Source organism: Delphinapterus leucas, chromosome 7, assembly GCF_059928025.1.
Source record: "Delphinapterus leucas isolate spDelLeu-1000000601 "Yukka" chromosome 7, BTC_Dleu_Yukka2, whole genome shotgun sequence".
In the NCBI taxonomy this organism is placed as follows: domain Eukaryota; kingdom Metazoa; phylum Chordata; class Mammalia; order Artiodactyla; family Monodontidae; genus Delphinapterus; species Delphinapterus leucas.
Genome location: NC_143135.1, coordinates 97,755,615 through 97,780,163, shown reverse-complemented (window position 1 = coordinate 97,780,163; position 24,549 = coordinate 97,755,615). Strand labels below are relative to the sequence as shown.

General features: G+C 41.6%; 1 protein-coding gene and 1 long non-coding RNA gene across 4 annotated transcripts in view; one reads left to right on the top strand and one right to left on the bottom strand.

Annotated features, from left to right (window-relative positions):
• The window catches only part of SORL1 (sortilin related receptor 1), a 157,031-nt gene that overhangs the window by 74,776 nt on the left and 57,706 nt on the right, over positions 1–24,549 (bottom strand). For all 3 annotated transcript variants that reach the window (XM_089915731.1, XM_022560208.3, XM_022560210.3), the window contains 3 exons: positions 13,056–13,144; positions 3,247–3,425; positions 1,593–1,779 (listed from right to left, as the gene is read on the bottom strand). In XM_089915731.1, the coding sequence (XP_089771857.1) occupies positions 1,593–1,779; positions 3,247–3,425; positions 13,056–13,144 (455 nt within the window). The remainder of the gene's footprint in view (positions 1–1,592; positions 1,780–3,246; positions 3,426–13,055; positions 13,145–24,549) is intronic.
• Positions 213–24,415, top strand: LOC149748826 (uncharacterized). Its single transcript, XR_016393947.1, has 3 exons — positions 213–447; positions 8,435–9,749; positions 10,568–24,415. It is a non-coding gene; the product is annotated as an uncharacterized LOC149748826 (long non-coding RNA).

Sequence of the window (24,549 nt, the reverse complement as noted above, 5' to 3'; positions counted from 1 at the left end):
CATGAAAGCGTCTACATTGTTATCTTAGGACCACACGGCTTTCGGAGAGGATGCTCATCTTCAGCTGTCTAAAGCCGTGCTGCTCTGAGGGGAGCTCTGCAGAGAAGCAGCCTCGGGGTCACCTGGAGCCTGGGCGACTGCAGGGCCCCAGGACAACCAAGTCAGGACTTGCATTTTAATGAGATCCAAGATGATTCACATGCACCTTCAAGTTTCCGAAGCACTGGTCTAGGACCGGAACTGCCTGAATCTGGTTGGCTGTTTTGTAAATAAAGCTTTATCGGGTCACGGCCATGCCCATTCATCTAGACGGCAATCTCGATACACAGGCAGAGCTGAGTAGCTGCAACGGAGACCACATGGCCTGCGAAGCCTAGAACGTTTACTCTGTGGCCCTGTTCCCACCTCTGGACTAGAACACATCCAAGGTTTCTGGCTTTAGTCAAGGTAAGTGTGGCTTCCCAAAGCAACCTTTGGTTTCTTTATGCTTCGGCAACCACTGAAAAATGAGTTATGCGCTTATATCAGTACCCGTGCTCTACCGAGAGCCCTGCAAATCTGGAATGATTTCATGCTGGATCACAGACCTGGGGGATTGTCTACGGGCTCTGAGACCCTATGTCTCTACTGCTAGCATCATCTTCCTAAAGGTAAGCTCTGTTCTGGTCATCAACTCTCCTCAAAAGCCTCCAAAGACATCCTCCTGCTTACAGAATATGGTCCACGCCCAAGTCTCCACCCCACCGTAGTCTCTCTCTTTTCAGCCTCATCTCCACTCACTGACCCCCAGTCACACACCCAACAAGACATCCAAACTAAACCACCAACTACACTTTCCTGTTTCCACACCTTCACGCTGCCGCTGCGTCTTCCTAGAACGCTCCAGTCACATATCCAGATGCTTCTTCCTTAAAGCCCATCTCAGTGTTGCCTCCAGAGATTTCCTGATTCCCCAGCGGCAAATCCCAGTCTCCTCTTTCCTATCAATAATCCCAGTAAAAGCACCTGTTCCTCCTCCAAGGTACCTGCATCTTCCCGTCTCCTGTTACAATGAGTTGTGTGCACGTCATTTCTTCCACAATGTCAAGCAGTGCCTTGGATATTTTACTCAAGGACTAATGAATATACAAATATATATATATATATATATATATATATATATATATATATATACGTGTATATATATATATAAAAAAAACACTAACCCCCCTCGTTTCAGATAAAGAAACAAATTCCCTCTAGAATAGGGCTCCTAACAGAAAAGGAGTTATCTACCATCGAACCGTCAGCATGTTCCTTTCTTGGGCTGCCCTCGTAGAAACGAATCCCAGAGTGATCTATTCCTGCATAAACCACTGCAACTTGCCTGGGTGTCACACCTCCACCGCATCACACGGCTGTAACAACTAAATGGAATAACCTGCATAAACAGTGCCTAGCACGGTTCCGGGCTCACAAGAGATGCTTAATAAATATTTGTTTCCTATGATTCCCTCCCTTTCTTCAGGGGAAGGGACCACGTCCTAGTCTGTTTCCCACACCGGTGAGTGACCAGAATAGAACTCAGTCCCTGGCATGGATGCAGAACCCACCATTCATAGTCCTGGCGGGTACAGGAGCAGTTGGACAGGACCACCGGCCGGTCGAAGTCTTCTCCGTTAAAGCACGTGGCGTGGGGGATCCTTCGTTTGAAAACAGTCTTGTGCCCTAGCAGACACTCGCTGCCCCGCTCATCAGACGGGGACCACAGCTTGTAGTCGTTCTCTGTGCAGGGAACCCCTGAGGAGGAAGAAATACAGCATTACAGGCAGACCCACGCAGGGTTTCCTGTCCTGCCCGCCCCGCAGCCCAGCCATGCCTCCCGTTACTGCCCAGGAGGTGTGCAGGCCTCCGGAGCCAGCCCGCCCCTCGAATCAGCCGGCTCTGAGGCCGGGCAGCAGCCCCCTGGTGTCCCCTGAAACACGGACGTGCATCTGAGAAAGATGGGAAGAAGCAAGCATCTTTGGTGCTCACTGTCTACACTTCTGAAAGATTTCAGCAGATTCTGCAGTTTCCTTTAGAAATAGGTGCCCAGAGGCGTTTATCTCCAGGGAGTTAGGTAGAGGCTGAATCCCTGAGAGATGGTATCACTCAGGAGTACTGTCCCCTGCCTGCTTCCCGAGGCAGCGTGGACGCATCTGGTAGTATGGCCCACGAGCAAGAGAATTCGCTGTCACTGCTCGGAAGGTATGGGATCTTCAGGAAAGGAGGCTGAGAATTGGTCAGACAACCTGGACCGTCATTCCATCTACCCACATCCACTCGAAATTTAAGTAGAGTGGTTTCTACAGGAATTCCAAAGTACACCAATGTCTATACTGGTAGTTTACGTCTTTTTCACATGTGTGTCTTTGGTCAGATTAAATGCCGAAATTGACGAACTACTGTCAACTCAACACCACTCCAATCAGCAAGCATTTATTAAACCCTTACCGACAATAAGGTTATCAGGCCGTCCAGCGGGTAGAATATAAATATGCGCAGGGCAGGTTCTTGTGTCTAAAGACCTATGATCTAGTTGATGGGAGAGGACACACCCAGAGTGACAGACACAAATTTGTAATTCAAGGTGTGATGAGTACATGTACGCTGGGGACACAGAGAAGAGGGGAGAGATCTTTTGGTTGGGATTAGCAGTCAAGTGCATCTGATCCATGAGAAGGATTTCAACGAGTGGAAACTGAACCCAAGGGGCATTCCAGGCAGCTGGAATAATGTCAGCCAAAGCAGAGACGTTGCCGAGGGCAGGGTTACACGGGGGTGAGGAAGGAAGAAGTATGATGAAGAAGCTCACTCTCCCTGCTCGCTTATGCACAGGTCCTGGGTCTGGGCTGGTAGATGGTGATGAGACCCCAGACAGCTCTGGGAGGACCCTGCACCACCAGTAGTAGTTACCCGCTGAATTTGCCAAACTGGAACTGCTGATTTGGAAGCATGTTTTCCAAGCATTCATTCATTCACGTGCTCAGCACACATATACGTAAACCTTCCCTGTGCCCGTGACCGCACAGGAAATGAGGATACAAAAGACAACATGTGGCCCTATTAACAACTGCCCGAGCAACTGCCTCTGAATCCCTCATTCACTTACTGCATATGTGCCCATCTTCTTCAGTGGATCACAAACTCTTCCCAGGGCACGGTATCTAAGCTGATGCTTTGCTCAATAGCTATTTCCACCAAAGGGCCGAGGAGGCAGCAGCTTACCCAAGGCATCCGTGGCATTGACCTGGAGGATCAGCCAGCTGTGGATGTTCTCTTTGTTGGAGCCAAAGATGGTGAAGACAGTGCTCTTCTCGCCGGGCTCCGTGAGGAGCCCGTACACAAACACCGGCTTCTCGGAGAAGATGAATGTTTTCCAGGTCTCCCCTTCGTTGGTGCTGTACCTGCCCAAATGCAAGTAAAAAGGATCCTTGCGGTTAAAGTCTCTGGGGCAAGAGCTTGGTTTCCAGATGACATTCATCTGTAAGAGGAACCAGGGCTCCTCGGAGAAGTGGCTGATACTGGGCTAAAGCCGGGCAAGTTTAAGGTTGTGCCAGAAAGGGGGGAAGTGCTCACAGATGGATGCGGATGACCCAAAAGTACATGGGAGCCACCTTGATGGGGCTCCAACTGGCCAGTCTGGGAAAATATGAACTTAACGAAGAGAAATGATGGTAACAGATAATACACTGAATGAAAAGAGGCCATGGGTCTCTAAATGATACCAAACAGGAAGAGAAAGGGAGGAGGGAATTTTTTTTTATTATACTACAGTGCTACCTAATAAATGTTGAAAACAATGACAGAATGAGAAAAGTGACTGTACTATAAGCCCCCCACTGTAACAACCGAGTCAGACAAGAGGACCAGAGTGCTCACACGGTCTAAAGATATAAACTCACACTCCCTGCAAAGGGGGATATGTAATTTACAGCGGACAATCTGAGGTACAGCCCTCGACAAACTTAGCATCACTCACAGTGGTTCAACCTGACATCGTGTACCTCCTGGATAAAGCACTGAGGATACCACATCATCTAGGCACTACTATTCCATGCGACTGGACAAATTCAGAATGTGGAACTTTCTACATGACAACTGGCCTGGATTCTTCAAAACATCAAGGCCATGAAAAACCAACCAACCAACCAACAAGAGGCAGAGGGCTTGTTATAGATTGAAAGAGACTAAAGAGGTATAATAACCAAATGCGATATGTAAACATGGACTGAATCCTGGATTAGAAAAAAAAAAACAGCAGCTACAAATAGTAAAGGACAACTGAGAAAATATAATAGTCTATAAGTAATACTGAGTTCATGATCATTTTCTTGGGTGTGATAATGGCATTCTGATTGTGCAGGAAAATACACTGACTTCCTGGAGATATGTGTATGTTTAAGTATTTAGCTATAAAGGGGCCCAAGAGCTGCAACTTTCTTTCAAATGATTCCCAAAAAAAAAGGGTGGCTGCACAGATGGATGGCTGGACGGATGGATGGATAGAAAGATGACAGACAGGATAGATGGCAAAAGCAGAGCAAACGGACAAAATGTTAACAATTGGTGATTAAGGGAGCTGTAGGGGAAGTTCACATGAGTAATTTTTATACAATTTTTCCAACTTTTCCCATAGTCTTAAAAATTAAAAAGTTGGAGGAAAGTGTGTCCTGAGAAAAGTCTCCAAGACAGACTACATCAGAACGAGAGAGCAAGCCCTTGAGAAAAAAAAAAAAAAGCAGCACTTTAGTAACTGTATTGATTTCAAATTATCTTTTGTATCGAAGAGGAGAAGGAGAGGAAAGTGTGCCTGGTATTTGCTTCATCACCCAGTAAGCTGGTGAGATGCTCACCATGAGAAACCACTCAATTAAGAGGGGGTTCATGAGGGTCACAGAGCTACTGGGTCTCTCAAATCCAAATTATATACAAAACTTTTCTTTCACTTTTCCCATGTTTTTGAGATATTAGTTTTACTCACTCAGGATCTTAATACTTGATGTAGTTCTTTTTACAACATCATTCAATCCAAACACTTCCTCTTGTCTTGAGATTACTAAAATTGGTACTTCTGCAAGAAGTGCTATGGGTTAAACCTAGTGGTGGGGCTACAGGGCAATGGGGACTAAGCAATCTCCTCCACAGATCTTCCTAAGAGGAGAAATTCTCTTCTGGCTGATATGCTTTTGGTTTAAGCTATCTCTGAAGCAGGTACGGGGATAAGGTAACTCATTCAATCTCTTTCTTGTAGCAGGGTGATGAGCGAAAGGCTTAGTGCCATCTTTAAAGCAAACTGAACCAGCAGAGTCAGCCTATTAACCAGACATGATGGGAGCTATCCACGTGATAATGCCGGAAGTCTGCCTATTTGCACATTGCCTAGGTAATTCTACTTAACAGCTCCTCGAAGGCGAGATAACCTCAGGAAATGAATCATCCCATTTCTTGAGAAGTTCCCAGCAGACTCTGACCATAACATATTAATGAGACTAAAAAGCAGGTGCATGGCCGAGTACAGCCCTGAACCTAAGAATAAACTGTGCATTTAAAAAACAGTGCTTTTTCAAAATTTTGGAGACATGGTAGTCACATTATCAACTGCAAAAGTTAAGGGAACATCTGTTCTGGACCAAATTCTGACCTCCAGAGGAGAATGTGCTGGTGAAGTGAAAGTGACAAGAACCTTGCAAGAAAACAAACCAAGCCATCTTTATACGCCTAATAGTCGTGAAAGAGGACATAGGGCCCCAGCCCTTAGGAACGGAGAATTTAAAACATTCAAACAGAAGTATAGACCTAATCTCATGGCCAAAGCTCTCAAGAAGATGGGACTATAATACAATAGTAACATAATATAACCAAAGATACACTAAATAAGTGAAGCAGTGGTAGACACTCAATTTAAAACACAAATGTGTGGCTGGAGAGAAAGGTCCTTGATGAGCTCAGACTTTAAAAAAAAACATATTCAAGATGAGAAAAGAGTCATATTAACCAAGGGCAAAAACTTAAAGAGCAGTAGCAATCTGCTAATTAATCCTAGCTGTCATTCTTACAGCTAGTAATCTGTAGAAACAGTGGCCAAACAACGCAAACTCAAAATAAGTCAAGGATTATGCTTCAAATGACCAAAATAATTGGTAGGTTAGTGAGCAGTGAGACGTGGGTTGGTTACCCAGCAAGTCCTATAAAGAATTAGAAATGGAGGGCTTCCCTGGTGGCGCAGTGGTTGAGAATCTGCCTGCCAATGCAGGAGACACGGGTTCGAGCCCTGGTCTGGGAAGATCCCACATGCCGCGGAGCAACTGGGCCCGTGAGCCACAATTACTGAGCCTGTGCGTCTGGAGCCTGTGCTCCGCAGTAAGAGAGGCGGTGATAATGAGAGGCCCACGCACCGCGATGAAGAGTGGCCCCCGCTTGCCACAACTACAGAAAGCCCTCGCACAGAAACGAAGACCCAACACAGCCATAAATAAATAAATAAAGCAAATTGTCAACAAGTAAAAATAAATAAACACTATTATTAAAAAAAAAAGAATTAGAAATGGAATAGGCTCATCCGTCTGATGGTTAATGGTATAAATAGGAAAGACAGAAAAAGAGGCAGCAGTAGTTAGTCAATTTCTATTTTGGTTTTGTCTTTATTAAAGAGAATGATCTTCAAACTGGACAAAGCAGAAAAAAAAGACGGAAGTTAAAGGAAAATGAATGCAAAATAAAGCACACTCTAGGGAACTGAAAGATTTAAAGGTATAATTGCAGAGCTCCTTTTAATAATCTCTAAAAGAACCACGAGAACAGATAAAGATCTCAAGACTAGATGAGAAAAAGTAGTTTTATTTCCCTTAAAAAGAAAAAGTTGTTTCAAGAATGGAGTATGAAACAGTTGATTGGAGAGAACTTAGACACAAAGGAAGTCAGAGCTGGGAGCTCAAATTGTTTCACACACAAGTCACAATAAATGAATCCCATTTCCTTTTCTCAGGGTAACTCTTGACTTCAGAATAGGGTAATGATATAGGGCAAAGAAAAACTGTCTTAGGGTTTTTATTAAAAGAAATTGAGTGTCTACGATCATGCTGGTATCAATGCCAACGTGACGCATGTTTCAGGCTGCTGGGGACAGATCTGGGCTCCACATCTTAAACCTCTGACATTGTGAGGAGGGCCCAAAGGAGAAGCTAGAGGGTGTAGATTCAGGATCCTACAGCACAGGAGGGAAGGAACGGGGGCTGTTTGCTATGGAATAGGAGATGCTCTGAAGAGGACAGGGAGAGGTCCTCATGCATCTGAAAGGCTTTCAGGCAGAAGAGAAAATATCTGTTGGATGTATCTCCTGGAAGCTGAGCCCGCTGCATAGCAACGGGAGTGAGGAGAATTTGGGCTCTCTCTGACCTGAGAACTTTCATTCATAAAGGAACGGATGAATAAATACTTAGTGCACGAACAAATGAACAACAAATTGTCCAAAGTGAAATGGAAGCCCCTTTTGATTTGGCAAAGTCCCCATCACTAGAATTATTCAAGCAAAGACTTGGGTGATCATCCATCACAGATGACAGAGAGAAAATTCCTGCAATGGGCACTGGAAGACAGAACCAGATGATGGAATATGTCCAGATCCCTGCTGGGGATCTCCCCGTGCACATACCACAGCCACTTCAGTTCAACTTGTCCACATCTGCACTCATCCTATGGCCCTTCAGGCCAATTCCTTTTCCTCTGCTTTTCTATGAGTGATATGATCATCTTGCCCTGTCAACCCCCCATCCCCCCTGACACCGTCTAGTCAAAAAGCAGGTCCTGAACACTTAGTCCTCAAAATGCTTGGTCCCCACCTAAGCAGCATCTCTCACCTCCAGTCTTGGTCCTTTTAAATTCATGCTCCTCAACTTGCCAGAGCCATCTTTCTACACTAGCCATGTCATTCCCCTATTTTTAAACCCTCAGAGGGACCCTATCATTTCAAAAGCAAAGTCTAATGTCTCTGGTGCAGCGTGTAAGGTCCTCAGGGGACCTGGTCCCTGACCACAGCGCTACTGCAAGCCTCATCCCTCACACACAAACCCGAGATTTACATTCTGTCAATACTAAAGAGCTGCACCTTGCACTCTGATTCATGCTGATCTCTGCTCAAGCTCTTTCTAAACCTGGCGTGGCAATCCAACATTGCTTTTTCCCCTTGAAGTCTCAGCTCAAGTTTCCTCTCCTCCCAGAAGCCTTCTCCTGTCTCCCAGATAGCATTACTGGCCCTCCTGTGGCCGCCCCGCACCCTGTGCTCACCTCTATCTTATACCTGTAACGGAGCAGGACCCTATGGAACAGACCCCCTCCCCTAGGTCCTCTGCTATAGCTCCTCTCTGACATACCCAGATAACAGTATCTGATGCACATTTCCTGTGTTGTTTTACAGATGCTAAAACCACCGCCAAATGGAAGATGTTAACTACTTGATGACCATGAGCACGTAGCCTACTGGAGCCTAAGGATTGATAATGTTAACCCCTGTGGCACCATCCTGTTACCTCATCATCAACCAATCAGAGAACTGTGCAGGGCTGATCACACACCCTGCGACGCCCCTCCCTCACCTGGCCTTTAAAAATGCTTTGCTGGGCTTCCCTGGTGGCGCAGTGGTTGAGAGTCCGCCTGCCGATGCAGGGGACATGGGTTCGTGCCCCGGTCCGGGAAGATCCCACATGCCACGGAGCAGCTGGGCCCGTGAGCCATGGCCGCTGAGCCTGCGCGTCCGGAGCCTGTGCTCCGCGATGGGAGAGGCCACAACAGTGAGAGGCCCGCGTACCGCAAAAAAAAAAAAAAAAAATGCTTTGCTAAAACCCATCAGGGAGTTTGGGCTTTTTGAGCACTAGCTGTCCCGGACCCCTTGATGATGCCTTACAATAAATGCTGCACTCTCCTTCACCACAACCCAGTGTCAGTAGATGGGCAAGTGGACCCAAGTTTGGTTCAGTAACATACCTACTATATTTAAATGACCTGATTTTGCGAGCGTCTTCTACTAGGGCTGCCGTTCATCAGGAATAAGACCCCTTACTCACTTTACTGCCCCTGGCACACAGAGGGCCATTAATTAATGCTTTTTTGTTAAAGGAAATTAAATGAACTGCACTGTATTTTCTTTTTTTTTCTAACCCCATCTCTCAGTTTCTCAACAGTTAAAGGTTGATAAGAATACCTGTTCCTCTATAACTCACAGGGCCAGAGACACCACATGGGGGTGAGAATGAAGTGGGGGCGGGGCTGGTTCTCTCTGCAACCATCCAGGTAAGTTACTAGGAGAGGAGGTTCCGCAACCACAAGGACAGGTTAACCGCCATCTCCCACGTTCCAGAACTGTGAAGCTGCTTCCAGAACTCAGGTCCAGAAAAGACAGCTGCTCTGCTGGGTGTAGTCTTTGCAGTGGCTTTTCAGGACTCCCCAGAGGGAAGCCCTATGAAATCTGAAATCTCCTATGAGGAAAGATGCTTTGGGGAAAGTCCAAGGTATTATTAGTAACTACCAATATCATTATGCTGACAGGCAAACCACTAGGAAGAAACGGAAACTGATCTCATCCCTCACTATCAAGCCGACAAGCTTGGGTTTGGGTCCATTTTTGGTCAGAGTGCAAAAACACAACAGCCCCTTCTCTGAAAAACGCTGATTCTATACAAGAACGACCTGCAACCCCTGAGCAGGTTCACGGTGACAGCATGCTGAACGAAGGGGTAAGTGACTCCCAGAAGAGGTTCTTGTTTATTCATTTCAGACATGTAGAAAACAGTAGCAAAACAAAGTGTTCCACTTCTTACTCTCAATTTCAATTAACAACAACAAAGAAAACAGCCTCAGTGGAGAATCAAGGCAGAAGCTGAAACAAGTAATCATCAACTCTTAGTTAACTATGATAAACAGGGAGAGAAAGACATAAATTATTTAAAAGAACAACCAGGGACTTCCCTGGTGGCGCAGTGGTTGAGAATCCACCTGCCAATGCAGGGGACAGGGGTTCGAGCCCTGGTCCGGGAAGATCCCACATGTCGCAGAGCAACTAAGCCCGTGAGCCACAACTACTGAAGCCCGTGCGCGTAGAGCCCGTGCTCTGCAACCTACAACAAAGAATAGCCCCTGCTCGCCACAACTAGAGAAAGCCTGCACGCAGCAACGAAGACCCAGTGCAGCCTAAATAAATTTAAAAAAACAAAAAAAACAAAAAAAAAAACACCCCAAAACTTAACTCTTAAGTTAAGCAACGTTCCACCCTCTGTCCCCACTAAACCTCTCACTAGGGTTACTGTTGTTACGGCTTCCTCCCTAAGGCTGGATAAGCTTTGGGTCGGAAAGCTCTTCCCCTGGCCTCTCCTTCCAGCTGGCTCAGAAACATCTCAGAGCCACAGTGGGGCTGGACAGCTCCCAAAGGATGCCTCATTCACCTCTGCATCCTCGGTTCCTAGAACAACATCTGGCTCCTTGTAGATATTCAACAAATGTTTGTGTAATTGACCTGAAATGATGCTTAACAGAAATATGTTCCATTTCCATCCAGCGTGGACCTGAACTCTTGACAGTCACATTCTCACCAGATTGCACACATCCGGGGACCCCTACTCACGTTCGAGCTCCAGGGACTGTCATTTACAACAGAGAATAACGGAAGTGCCCCCACCCCCGGGGACTGCGATTGCCACGCTACCCCACCCTTTCCAGTTTTATAAACCAGGGGAAAAAAATGCAATCTTGGAAGACTAAGTGTGCATGACCTATTTATTTGAACAATCAAATATTTACTAAGTGCCTGCTAGCCTGCATAGAATAGAAATCCTTGTCTACAAAGACCCTGTTAATGAGTTGAGGAAACCCGGCATATAATGAAAAGGTAACTAACAAAAGGAGGCAGCATGCGATGAATGCCAAATCAATGAGACAGCCACCAATAAATACTATGAGACTCAAAGGAGGGAGCCATGGCCATGGCTGGGGAAACCAGACTTAGACGTGTCTGAAGTCCTAGACCAGCAATAGAAATCCAGGTGAGTCAGAAGCAGCCTTCACTCATGGGGTTTAAGGATCTGAACTAATTACAATATTTATTTCCTGCTTCTCTTCTGATGAAGCTGATAGCACACAGGTCAAAAGCAGAGCAGCAGGAGAAGCAAGAAAAAAACAAAACAACTCTGTGAGCAACATACAAATGCCAGGTGGCTACACTACACAGATTTTGGCCAAGCTCAGCCTGATATCTGGGACACACGCACCTGTCAATAGGAGGCCTGAACATATTCTCATATTTGCAAATGTTTTATTTGAACCATACCTACAGACACCTCCACGTGACCTGTGCAAATAGAGGGATGCTAGAGGGTCCATATCCTTAAAGTCTACCACCCCAAAATCATTGCTCAACACCTGCCGAGGGCACTGTGATTTTCTGGCAGCAGGTCTATTTTCCTGATTATGTTTTCCTGCAGCTAGCTAGCAATGACGCTGCGTTCCCCGAGCACATATGCACCGACAGATGGTGTAAGAGGACCAGAATCACATTAACTACTCCAGAGAAGCCAGCTTGGAATGCAAATGTAATCTGGAGGAGAGTTAAACAGGGAAAATCAGGAACTGTCTCTGCAGTTTGACTGCCACACACAGAATGAAATGTATTCCTAGGGAGCCAAACTACGTCCCCTGCCGTACTTCTCAAGGAGCGGCCCGAACATCGCGTTGTGTACTTGTGTTATCTCACCACTAGAGGATGGAATCCTTGCGAGTGAAGGAAAACATCCTATGTCTCTTTAGATACACATCACCAGGCACCATCAGTGCTCGCGAAATGTGTGAGATGGGAATTAATAAATTAATGGATAAATAAATGACACGAATGTGGGAAGCATGTACCCTGTGACTGTCCTCATTTGAGCAAACGTCAATCTGAATGGGGACACGGTCTGTTGCGTACAAACAGGACTTCTTCTGACTCCTGGCTCTAAAGCAGCCGCTGACCAGAGCTGCACAGACCAGAGGCCAGCCAGGTGGAGCGCAGAGCACCGGGACTTTGCTTCTCTCTGCTTCTTGGAGGCCAGGTCACTCAGCACATGTCCAATTAACCACAGGGGAAACGAGCTAAGAGCTCTTTTTTCAAACCACCCACCTCTCTCTCTTGTTGCTGACCCTGTTTCTAAAAGAAGCCAAGTAAAGAAAGCTTTCTCCCTTGCGTTAAACAAGATGGTTATAGGAGCTCTCTCCCGCTCCTTTAGCAATCTGTCTCATGGGTTCAGCCCAAAAACAAGGAGAAATTAGAGATAGTCTGTCCCGACCTCATGTTAACAAAATTAACTTCTGTCCTAACTCAGACTAAAGTAATGAAAGAATTGGTTCTGATAAAATCAGACTCAAGAAAGCAGAGGTTACTAACTCTTGACATTTTTGCTTTTCAGAGGAACATACTGCAAAGAGCACAGAACGTAATTTAAAGACCTGAGTGCTCGTCTTGTCTGTTATTAACAAAGGGGAAGATCTTGGGTAAGTTACTTTACCTTTCTGAGCCTCAGTTTTCTCATCTAGAAGATGAAGCCATTAACCCCAAATGTCCTTTCCAGGTCTATTTGCAAGAACCCCAAAACCAAAGGTATCACAGTAAAAGTCACTTGGCTATCAAGTAATATGTATTCTGAAATTACTACTCATGTATCATTATTATTTATTATTATTATGACTCATTCTGAGTAACTGTGTGTCACACACAAAGCAAAGAAAGACAAGTTGAAGAGCCTCTAGTTAATTTTTTAGTCATTATTAATTTATATTTATATAGAGCTGTGCTTTTTCAAATCAGTAAAATTATTTCATTTGTTCCTCTCTGAGACAGGAAGGACAGATTATGATTCCCACTTAATAAACAAGAAAAATTTAAGTAATTTCCCAAGGCACAGATTGTGCTGTCAATAACCTAGTGCTACAGAGATAAATCCACTTATAATCACAGAGTTAAATTTCTGGGAGAACAGTGTGATGTTAAAAAGCTTCACACCAGAGACACTTACTTCAGCTCGTTGGTTTCCATGCCTTGGGCGATGGCCATGATGATCCCGCCATGGTCTCCCCATGTGTAGTAGTGAGGTCCAGGAAGAGCCTGAAGAGAGAGAGCCAGTGCTGACGTCACTGCCATGGAGATGGCCGGGCATAAATGGTACACACCACATACACGCGTGCACACACACTCAGGCACACACATGCACACACACAGCAGGGATATCAACCACCTGAATACAACTTTTCCATTTCCAGAGCACTTCACAGCCATTCTCTCATCTGATCCACACAACCCTGGGGCTGGGCAGAGCAAGTTCTCACATTCCAACATTTTTTTGCCAAATGAAGAAACTGGAGTTCCTATTAAAGTGGCAGACTGTAAACTGCAGAGGCAGGAGTCAAACCCACATCTCTGACCCTCACCAAGCAGCTATTAAAAATTAACCAACTAGAGTTCTGGTTTTTGACTGTGACAGTATAAGCTCACTACAGCCCATCCTTCTTGTTAATTACAACTAAAAAATTTGGACAAAATATTCAATACAAAAAGACAGCTACCCGAGGATGCTGAAAAGTAAACAAAATAAGGCAGCTTATGAAGGGGATTTAAAACCTGGAGAAACTACCCAAACAATTGGGGCTTCCTGGTACACCTGTGCCCTGAGGGAATGCCCCAGCCTAGAATATGTTAGTCCCAGCCAGGCAGCTAAACCTTCAATGGAAACTTTCAGCCTAAGAAGTCAGGAAAAGAAGCCCCTGCATGATGGAGAGAATGTAGCTGGAATCCCAGAGGGGAGAGCATGAGGAAGTAAACCCTCTAATTCTGTGGATGGACTCACATATGTTTCAGCCTAACCCCTAAACTGTATGTGTGTGGAACAGACCCAAACTAGCACAGAAAAGACTTAGCAACCTGAACTGAGATCTCCAAAGAATGCAAGGCAGAAGTTACAGTCCGAATCTGAACAGGTTCATTACATGCTAAAACGAAAACAGCAACATCCTCCAGAGGATTTCATTTCATGTCCGGGACGCAATCCAAAATTACTCAACATACAAACAGGTCGGTAAAAAGTCTCCAAGTCTCCAGAGAAAAGACAATAAATGGGTGCCAGTTCCAAGATGATCCAAACGTTGAAATTACCAAAGACTTTAAAACAGTTCTTATAACTGTGTTCCATGAGGTAAAGGAAAACACACCTGAAATGAGCAAGAGAAAAGAACTCTTCCCAGAGAAGTGGAAACTGTTTTTTTTTTAAGGAATGAATTCTAGAACAGGAAAATAAAATATCTGAAATAGGAAATTCACTGATGGGCTCAGTGACAGAATAGAAATGACAAGGGAATTAGTGAATTTAAAGATAAATACAGAACAGTAGAAATGATCTATTCTGGGACTTCCCTGGTGGTCCAGTAGTTAAGAATCCGCCTTCCAATGCAGGGGACACGGGTTCAATCCCTGGCTGGGGAACTAAGATCCCACATGCCACAACTAGAGAGCCTGTGTGCTGCAACTACAGAGCCCATGCGCTCTGGAGCCTGCACGCCACAACTAGAGAGAAGCTTGCGCACCGCAATAAAGAGCCCTCACATCTCAACAAAAGATCTCACGTGCCACAACTAAGACCCGCAACAGCCAAAAATAAATAAATATATTTTTTTAATGATCTATTCTAAAGAACACACAGAATAAAAGACTTAAAGGAAAAAAGCCCCAAGAAACTGTGGGACAATAACAAAAGGTCTATGTATAATTGGAGGCCAAGATGAACAAGAGAAAGGGACTGAAGCAGAAAAAATATTTGAAAAAATAATGGCTGAAAATTTCCCAAATTTGGTGAAAAAGATAAATTTATAGATTCAAGAGATCGATGTCCCCAAAAACAATCATCACAAAGAAAACCACACCTAGAGACATCAAAACAAAACTACTGAAAACCAAAGATAAGGAAAAAATATCGAAGCATCTTAAGGAAAATGACACAATACATACAAGAAAATGGTAACAAATGATTACAGATTTCCCATCGGCAGATAGCACATCTTTAAAGTATAGACACACCTTGGAGATACTGTGGTTCAGACCACCACAATAAAGCAAATACCAAAATGAAGTGAATCATATGAAGTTTTTGGTTTCTCAGTGCTTATGAAAGTTATGTTTGCACCGTCCTGTAGTCTATTAAGTGTGCAATAGCATTATGCCTAAATAAAACAATGTACACACCTTAATTAAAAGTGCTTTACTGCTATTTAAAAAAAAAGCTAAGCATCATCTGAGCCTGCAGCAAGTCACAGTAGGAACATCAAAGATCACTGAACATATATCACCATAACAAATATATTAATAATAATGAAAAAGTTTGAAACATTGCAAGAATCACTAAAATGTGACACAGACACAAAGCAAGCAAATGCTGCTGGAAAAATGGCACCGATGGACATGCTCGATGGAGGGTTGCCACAAACCTTCAATTTGTGAAAAATACAATATCTACAAAGTACAATAAAATGAGGTATGCCTCTATGGAAAGAAAATTACTATCAATCCAGCACACAACATCAAACAAACACATCCCCCAGGAATGAAAGTGAATTACCGAGATTCTCAAATGGAGGAAAATCAAGAAAAGGAAAACCAAGAGAACACATAGCTAGTAGATCTGCTCCACAACAAATGCTAAAGGCATATCGTCAGGCTGCTGTGAAATTTACAGACGGAAACAGGGATCTTCAGGAAGGAAGGAAGAGCAAGGGAAATGGTAGATATCTGGGTGAATATAAAAGACTGCTTTTCCTCTTAAGTTCTTTAAAATCCATACGATGATTAAAGCAAGAACAAAGACATTGCTGAGTTTTTCAATATGTGTCAATGTGATAAAAAACGAAAACAAAAAAGTTGGGAGAAGAGAAAAGGGATTTATTTGGTTGCAAGGTTTCTAAATTTGATGTTAAGTGTAATATTATGTTAAATGCAGTATTAATTCAAAAAGGACTATGAAAGATTAAATTTATATGCTGTAATCCTTAGAGCAACCACTAAAAAAATAATACTACAAAGAAATATAATCAAAAAGATAATATTTAAGTAAAAATAGAATACTAAAAATACCTAAATAATACAAAAGGAGGCCATAAAGGAGGAACAGAATAATTTTAAAAAATGAAATTTAAATAAACAAATACATAAAGTATTAAACCTAAATCCAACCACATCAATAATTATATTAAATGTTAATGGCCTAAGCATTTAGTTAAAAAGCAGAGCTTATCAGAATAAATTAAAAAGACCCTCACTATATGCTGCCTATAAGAAATACTTCAATGTAAAGACACAGATGGGTAGAAAGTAAACGGATAGTAAAAGATATATTATCCAAATAGTAAACATAAGACGATTAAAGTGACTTTCAATATCAGATAAAAAAGACTTCAAGACAAACGGTATTACCATAGATAAAGACGAATATTCCATAATGATAAAAGGGACAATAAATCAGAAATAATTATAAATGTGTATGTACATAATAACAGAGCGTAAAAATACATGAAGCAATATTGATAGGATTTAAAGGAAAAAAAGACAATTCCACAATCATAGCTGGAGATTTTACCTCCAACAATTTACAGAACTGCAATACATAGCAATTTATGGAACTAGCCCCCGCCCAAACTGCAATATATAGCAATTTATAGAACTAGCCCCAAAGTAGGTAGAAGGTCTGAACAAGTAGCAACCGCCTTCATATAAATAACATCTGTTGAACACTGCATCCGACAACTGCAGAATATACATTCCTTGCTAACGCACATGACATATTCACCAAGGCAAACCACATGTTGGATCACAAAACAAGTCCCATTAAGTTTAAAGGACTTGAAATCATATAAAGTGTATTATCTGACTACAAGGAAATTAAGATATCTATGAAAACATCAAATATCTGAAAACTAAACAACCCTTTTCTAAATAACTTATCAGACAAAGACAAAAAGCAAAAGGGACATTTTGAAGTGATAAAAATGTTCTGGAATTAGATAGTGGTGATGGCTGCACATCACATCACTTGTGAATATACCTAAAACTACTGAACCATACATTTTAAAGTGGTACATTTTATTGCATGTGAATTACTTCTCAATTTTAAAGGGAGACATTAAAAAATATTCTGACGGCTTCCCTGGTGGCGCAGTGGTTGAGAGTCCGCCTGCGGATGCCCGGGACACGGGTTTGTGCCCCAGTCCAGGAAGATCCCACATGCCGCGGAGCAGCTAGGCCCATGAGCCATGGCCACTGAGCCTGCGCGTCCGGAGCCTGTGCTCCACAACGGGAGAGGCCACAACAGTGAGAGGCCCGCGTACCGCAAAAAAAAAAAAATTCTGAACTGAATGACAACAAAAACACAACACATCTAAATTTGTGGCATACAGCTAAAGTAGTATTTACAGGGAAAATTAGAGCTGCAAATGCCTACATAAGAAAAGATCTAAAAATCAATAACCTAAAGTTATACCTTAACAAGCTACAAATAGAAAAGCAAAGTAAATCCGAAGTATACAAGGATAAGGGAAAGGTAATACTACAGAGGAGAAATCAACAAAATAGAAAACGGACAACAGAGAAAATTAAAGCCAAAAGCAGGTTCTTTGAAAAGATCAATAATATTGACAAACCACTAACTAAACTAACCAAGAAAAATAGAGTAAAAAAATACAAATCACCAAAAACAGGAATGAAAACAGGTTATTACCACAAACCCTACAGACATTTTAAAACATTAGAAAATACCTTGAGTAATTTTAAGCCAACAAATTCAATAATTTTAGATGAAAAGACAAATGTCTAAAAATATACAACTCACCAAAATGGACATAAGTAGCAGAAAATCTGAATAGTTCTCTATCTGCCTGAGAAACAATTTCTAAACAAAAACATTCCCAAGAAGAAAACTCCAGGTCCAGATAGCTTCACTGGTAGATGATTCAAGAAAAAAAAAACACCACTCTTACACAAACTTTATCAGAACATAAAAGAGGAAGAACTGCTGCTCAGTTTGTTTTACCCTAACACCAAAACCTGGCAAAGACATTACCAAAAAAAAAAAAAAAAAAATTACCAAGCAATATCTCTCATAAGTAACACAAAAACCTTTTAAAAACTACTAGCAAATCAAAACTAACCTTACGGGGGCCTCTCTGGTGGCACAGTGGTTAAGAATCCGCCTGCCAATGCAGGGTACACGGGTTCGAGCCCTGGTCCGGGAAGATCCCACATGCCGCAGAGCAACTGAGCCTGTGCGCCACAACTACTGAGCCTGCGCTCTAGAGCCTGCGAGCCACAACTACTGAGCTTGTGAGCCACAACTACTGAAGCTCGCGCACCTAGAGCCCATGTTCCACAACAAGAAAAGCCACCGCAATGAGAAGCCCGCGCACCACAACGAAGAGTAGCCCCCACTTGCCGCAACTAGAGAAAACCTGCGTGTGGCAACAAAGACCCGACACAGCCAAAAATAAATTAATTAATTAATTTTAAAAAATACTAACCTTACATTAAAAGGATAATATATTGTAACTAAGTAGGGTTCAAGAATTATTCCAGTAATTCCAGGATAGTTTAATATTCAAGAACCAATTAATGTACTACACCATATTACATATTACATTTGTGATACTGTGCTATAAGAAGATATATAAACTTTGGTCTTTGTTCTGGGCTCCTGGTGAGAGGTCCTAAAATCTTTGTAATTTCCTAAGTGATGAAGAGAAATAGGAGCACCTTTTGTTTTCATATTTGGTCTTGGACCCCAGTTCCTGACACAGAGCTCCTAAAACCCTTGTAATTTTCTGACTGGTGCGGGTGACAGGAGTGTGTCTTACACAGAGCTCCTACAGCCCTTGTAATTTCCTGGGTGATAGGAGCGTCTCTTGTCCTAATGACGAGACTCATGGTGGGCTCCTGGACAGTATGGGGGCTGGTCAACAGAAAGACTAAGCATGATTAGAAGCTTGAAATTTTCAACCCCACCTCCATCCTCCCAGGAGGACAGAGGGGCTGGAGAGTGAGTTAATAATTAATCACGCCTATGTGATGAAGCCTCCATTAAAACAGATAAATAACAAGGACCTACTGTATAGCACAGGGAACTATATTCAATATCCTGCAATAAATCATAATGGAAAAGAATATGAAAAATATATATATATATAAAACTGAATCACTTTGCTGTACACCAGAAACTAACACATTGTAAATCAACTATACTTCAATTTAAAAAATAAATACATAAAGTCAAATGATTAGTAAAAAAAAAAAAAAAAAAAATCCCTAAACTGCAGGATTCAGAGAGCTTCCAAGTTGGTGAACAAACACATCCACATGCTGGAAGAACAGCACACCCCAACTCTGTGGGGACAGAAGCTCCATGGTTGGGACCCTTCTGGACCCTGTCCTATGTACCTCTTCATCTGGTTGTTCATTTGTATCCTTTGAAATATCCTTTATAATAAACGGGTAAATGTAAATAAATATTTTCCTGAGTTCTGTCAGCCATTCTAGCAAATTACTGAACCTGAACAGTGAGTCATGGGAACCCCCAGTTTATAGCTGGTCAGTCAGAAGTACAGGTGACAACCTGAGACTTGCAACTGGCGTCTGAAGTGGGGTCAGGTGGGGCAGTCTTGTGAGACTGAGCCCTTAGACTCTGGGTCTGTGCCAACTCCAGCTAGCACGTGTCCTGACTTAATTGTAGGACATCAGTGGGTGCCTGAAGAGTTGGAGTACTGCTTGCTGTGATGGGAAAACTTCCATACATTTAGTATCAGAAGTATTCTGAGAGTAAGGGAAAAGAGTTTTTCCTTTAACATAATACACCATATTATATATTATCATATTATTACATATTAGGGAAGGGAAGACAAGGAAGAGAGAAAAGGAGAAATAAAACAAGTAAAGATCAGAAAGGAAGAAATAAAACTGTCCCTATTTGCAGATGATACAACTGCTTATACTGAATCTACAAAACAACTACTAACACTAATGAATTATTTTAGCAAGGTTGCAGAAGATAAGGTTAATATATAAAAATCAACTGTCTTCTTATATACTACAGCAAAAACTGAAAAATGAACTTTAAAGAAAGTCCCATTTACAGTAATACCAAAAAATAAAAAATATCTAGGAATAAAGCTAACAAAAAGAAAGTATACAAGACCTCCACATTGAAAACTATAAAATATTGCTAAGAGAATTTTTTTAAATGGTGTAACACACCACATTCATGGATTAGAAGACCCAGTAGTGTTATGATGTCAATTTTCCCCAAATTGATCTATAAATTCAATGTGATCCCAGTAAAAATCCCAACAGGATTTATAGAAATTGACCAGTTGATTCTAAAGTGTTATGTGGCAACAAAAAGAAAAAAATACCTAGGAATTAACCTACCTAAGGAGGTAAAAGACCTGTACGAAGAAAACTGTAAGATACTGATGAAAGAAATCAAAGACGACACAAAAAGATGGAGCGATATACCATGTTCTTGGATTGGAAGAATCAATACTGTGAAAATGACTATACTACCCAAAGTAATCTACAGATTCAATGCAATCCCTATCAAATTACCAATGGCTTTCTTCACAGAACTAGAACAGAAAATTTCACAATTTGTATGGAAACACAAAAGACCTCAAATAGCCAAAGCAATCTTGAGAAAGAAAAATGGAGCTGGAGGAATCAGGCTCCCTGACTTCAGATTATACTACAAAGCTACAGTAATCAAGACAATATGGTACTGGCACAAAAACAAACATTTAGACCAATGGAACAGGATAGAAAGCTCAGAGATAAACCCACGCAGCACCTATGGTCACCTAATCTATGACAAAGGAGGCAAGAATATACGATGGAGAAAAGACAGCCTCTTCAATAAATGGTGCTGGGAAAACTGGACAGTTACATGTGAAAGAATGAAATTAGAACACTCCCTATCACCATACACAAAAATAAACTCAAAATGGATTAAAGACCTGAATGTAAGGCCAGACACTATAAAACTCTTAGAGGAAAACACAGGCAGAACACTCTGACATAAATCGCAGCAAGATCTTTTTTGACCCACCTCCTAGAGTAATGAGAATAAAAACAAAAATAAACAAATGGGACCTAATTAAACTTAAAAGCTTTTGCACAGCAAAGGAAACCATAAACAAGATGAAAAGACAACCCTCAGAATGGGAGGAAATATTTGCAAACAAAGTAACTGACAAGGGATTAATCTCCAAAATATACAAACAGCTCATGCAGCTCAATATCAAAACAAACAAACAACCCAATCAAAAAATGGGTGGAAGACCTAAATAGACATTTCTCCAAAGAAGACATATAGATGGCCAAGAGGCACTTGAAAAGATGCTCAACATCACTAATTATTAGAGAAATGCAAATCAAAACGACAGTGAGGTATCACCTCACAGTGATCAGAATGGCCATCATAAAAAAAATCTACAGACCATAAATGCTGGAGAGGGTGTGGAGAAAAGGGAACCCTCATGCATTGTTGGTGGGAATGTAAATTGGTACAGCCACTATGGAGAACAGTAGGGAGGTTCCTTAAAAAACTAAAAATAGAACTACCATATGACATAGCAATCCCACTACTGGACATATACCCAGAGAAAACCATAATTCAAAAAGACACATGCACCCCAATGTTCACTGCAGCACTATTTACAATAGCCGGGACATGGAAGCAACCTAAATATCCATCAACAGAGGAATGGATAAAGAGGATGTGGTACACATATATGATAGAATATTACTCAGCCATTAAAAGGAACGAAACTGGGTCATTTGTAGAGACGTGGATGGACCCAGAGCCTGTCATACAGAGTGAAGTTAAGTCAGAAAAAGAAAAACAAATATCATATATTAATGCATATATGTGGAATGTGAAAAAATCGGTACAGATGATCTTACTTACAAAGCAGAAATAAAGACACAGACATAGAGAACAAACATATGGATACCAAGGGGGAAGGGGGGGTGGGTGAATTAGGAGATTGGGATTGACATATACACACTATTGATACTATGTATAAAATAGACAACTAATAAGAACCTACTGTATAGCACAGGGAACTCTACTCAGTGCTCTGTGGTGACCAAAATGGGAAGGAAATCCAAAAAAGAGGGGATATATGTATATGTATAGCTGATTCAGTTTGCTGTACAGTGGAAACTAACACAATATTGCAAAGCAACTATACTCCAATAAAAATTTTTTTTAAAAGACACATGCACCCCAATGTTCATTGTAGTACTGTTTGCTTCCAGGACATGGAAGCAACCTAAATGTCCACAACGGAGGAATGGATAAAGAAAATGTGGTACGTATATACAATGGAATTATTACTCAGCCATAATAAGGAATGAAATTGGGTCATCTGTAGAGACGTGGATGGACCTAGAGACTGTCATAGAGTGAAGTAGGTCAGAAAGAGAAAAACAGATATCATATATTAATGCATATATGTGGAATCTAGAAAAATGGTATAAATGATCTTACTTGCAAAGCAGAAATAGAGACACAGACGTAGAGAACAAACGTATGAATGCCAAGGGGGAAGGAGGGTGGGATGAACTGGGGGATTGGGATTGACATACATACACTGTTGATACTATATATAAAATAGATAACTAATGAGAACCTACTGTATAGCTCAGGGAACTCTACTCAATGCTCTGTGGTGACCTAAATGGGACGGAAATCCAAAACAGAGGGGATATATGTATACATATAGCTGATTCACTTTGCTAGTCAGTAGAAACTAACACAACATTGTAAAGCAACTATACTCCAATAAAAATTAATTATAAAAAAATTTTAAAAATAAAATGTTATGTGGTTAGACAAAGGAACTAGAATAAGTCAACGTAATTTTTAAAAAGAACAAAATTGGAAGACTTACTGTACTTGATCTCAACCCTTACTCTAAGTCTTCAGTAATCAAGACAATTTGGTTTTGGTGAAGAGACAGGCATATAGATCAATGGAGCAGAACAGAAAGTCTTGAAAGAGACCCACACATACGGCCAACTGATTTTCCAACAGGTACCAAGGCAATCTGATGCGGAAAAGAGAAGTCTTTTCAACAAGTGGTGCTTGACCAATAGCATGTTTATAAGGAAAAAATGAGTATCAACCCTTCCCTCACACCAGATATACAAATTAACTCAAAATAGATCATAAACCTAAACCTAAAGCCTAAAACTATAAAACCTGTAAAAGAATACATAGGGGACAATCTCTGCTAACTTGGGAAGGACAAACATTTCTCAGAACAACAAAGCACATAAAACATAGAAGAAAAGAGCTGATTAAAATTAGACTTTACCAAAATTAAAAACATTTGTTCTTCAAAAGACACCTTTAAGAAAACAAAAAAGCAAGCCACAGACTGGGAGAAAAAACTTATAACACACATAAAAGACTTAAATTCAGAATATATTAAAAAAAGACCTCTTACAGCTCAATAAGAAGACAAACACAGCTCTTTAAAATATATAAAAGATCTGAACGGACACTTCACAAAAGAGTTTTAAATGACCAATGAACACATGAAAAGAAACTCAACATCCAAAAGAAAAAAAAACCAGAAGCTCAACATCATTAGTCATCAGAGAAATGCCAATTAAAACCACAATGAAGTATCATATGCAGTTACTAAAATGTCTAAAATTTAAGAGACTGACCATATCAAGTGTTGGCATGCACCGGAAGCAATCCGAACTCACACACTGCTGGTGGAAACATGAAAGAGTACATCCACTTTGGAAAACAATTTGATACTTTAAAATAATCTGGTAATTCCTTTAAAAGCTAGACATATCTACCAGGTTGCCCACTCATTCCTTCCTAAGGTATCTACCCAAGAGAAATAAAAATATATGTCCACCTAAAAGCCATGCAATTAAATGTTTGTATCAACTATATTTGTAATCAGCAAAAACTAGAACGTCCATCAATCAACAAATGGATAAAGAAACGGTGGAATATCCCCACAATGGGATACTGACCAACAATGAAAAAGGAAAGAATCACTGATAAATGAAACAACATGAATGAACCTCAAAGCCAGAAGACTGCATCTGTATGAGTCCATTTACACAGAATTCTAGAAAATGCTAATAGTCTGGAGGGATGAGGGTAGAGACCAGAATGAATTACAAAGGGACTCAAAAAAACTTTGGTGGGTGATGCAACTGTCTTAATTGTGGTGTGGGTGAAGGTGTAGTGATGGTGATCAATCCTGATCAAATTATATACTTTATGTGCAGCTTACTGTACATGAACAAAGTTTTTTTTTTTTTTAAGTGCAAAAACGGAACTCTGTGGATCTGAGAATTTGCACAACTTATTAGTAGGAGAAGGGGAACAAGAATTCTAGTCATCAGTTTTCTAGACAGCATCTGTCAACTGCATCCCATTTCCTCTTCCCTGGCCA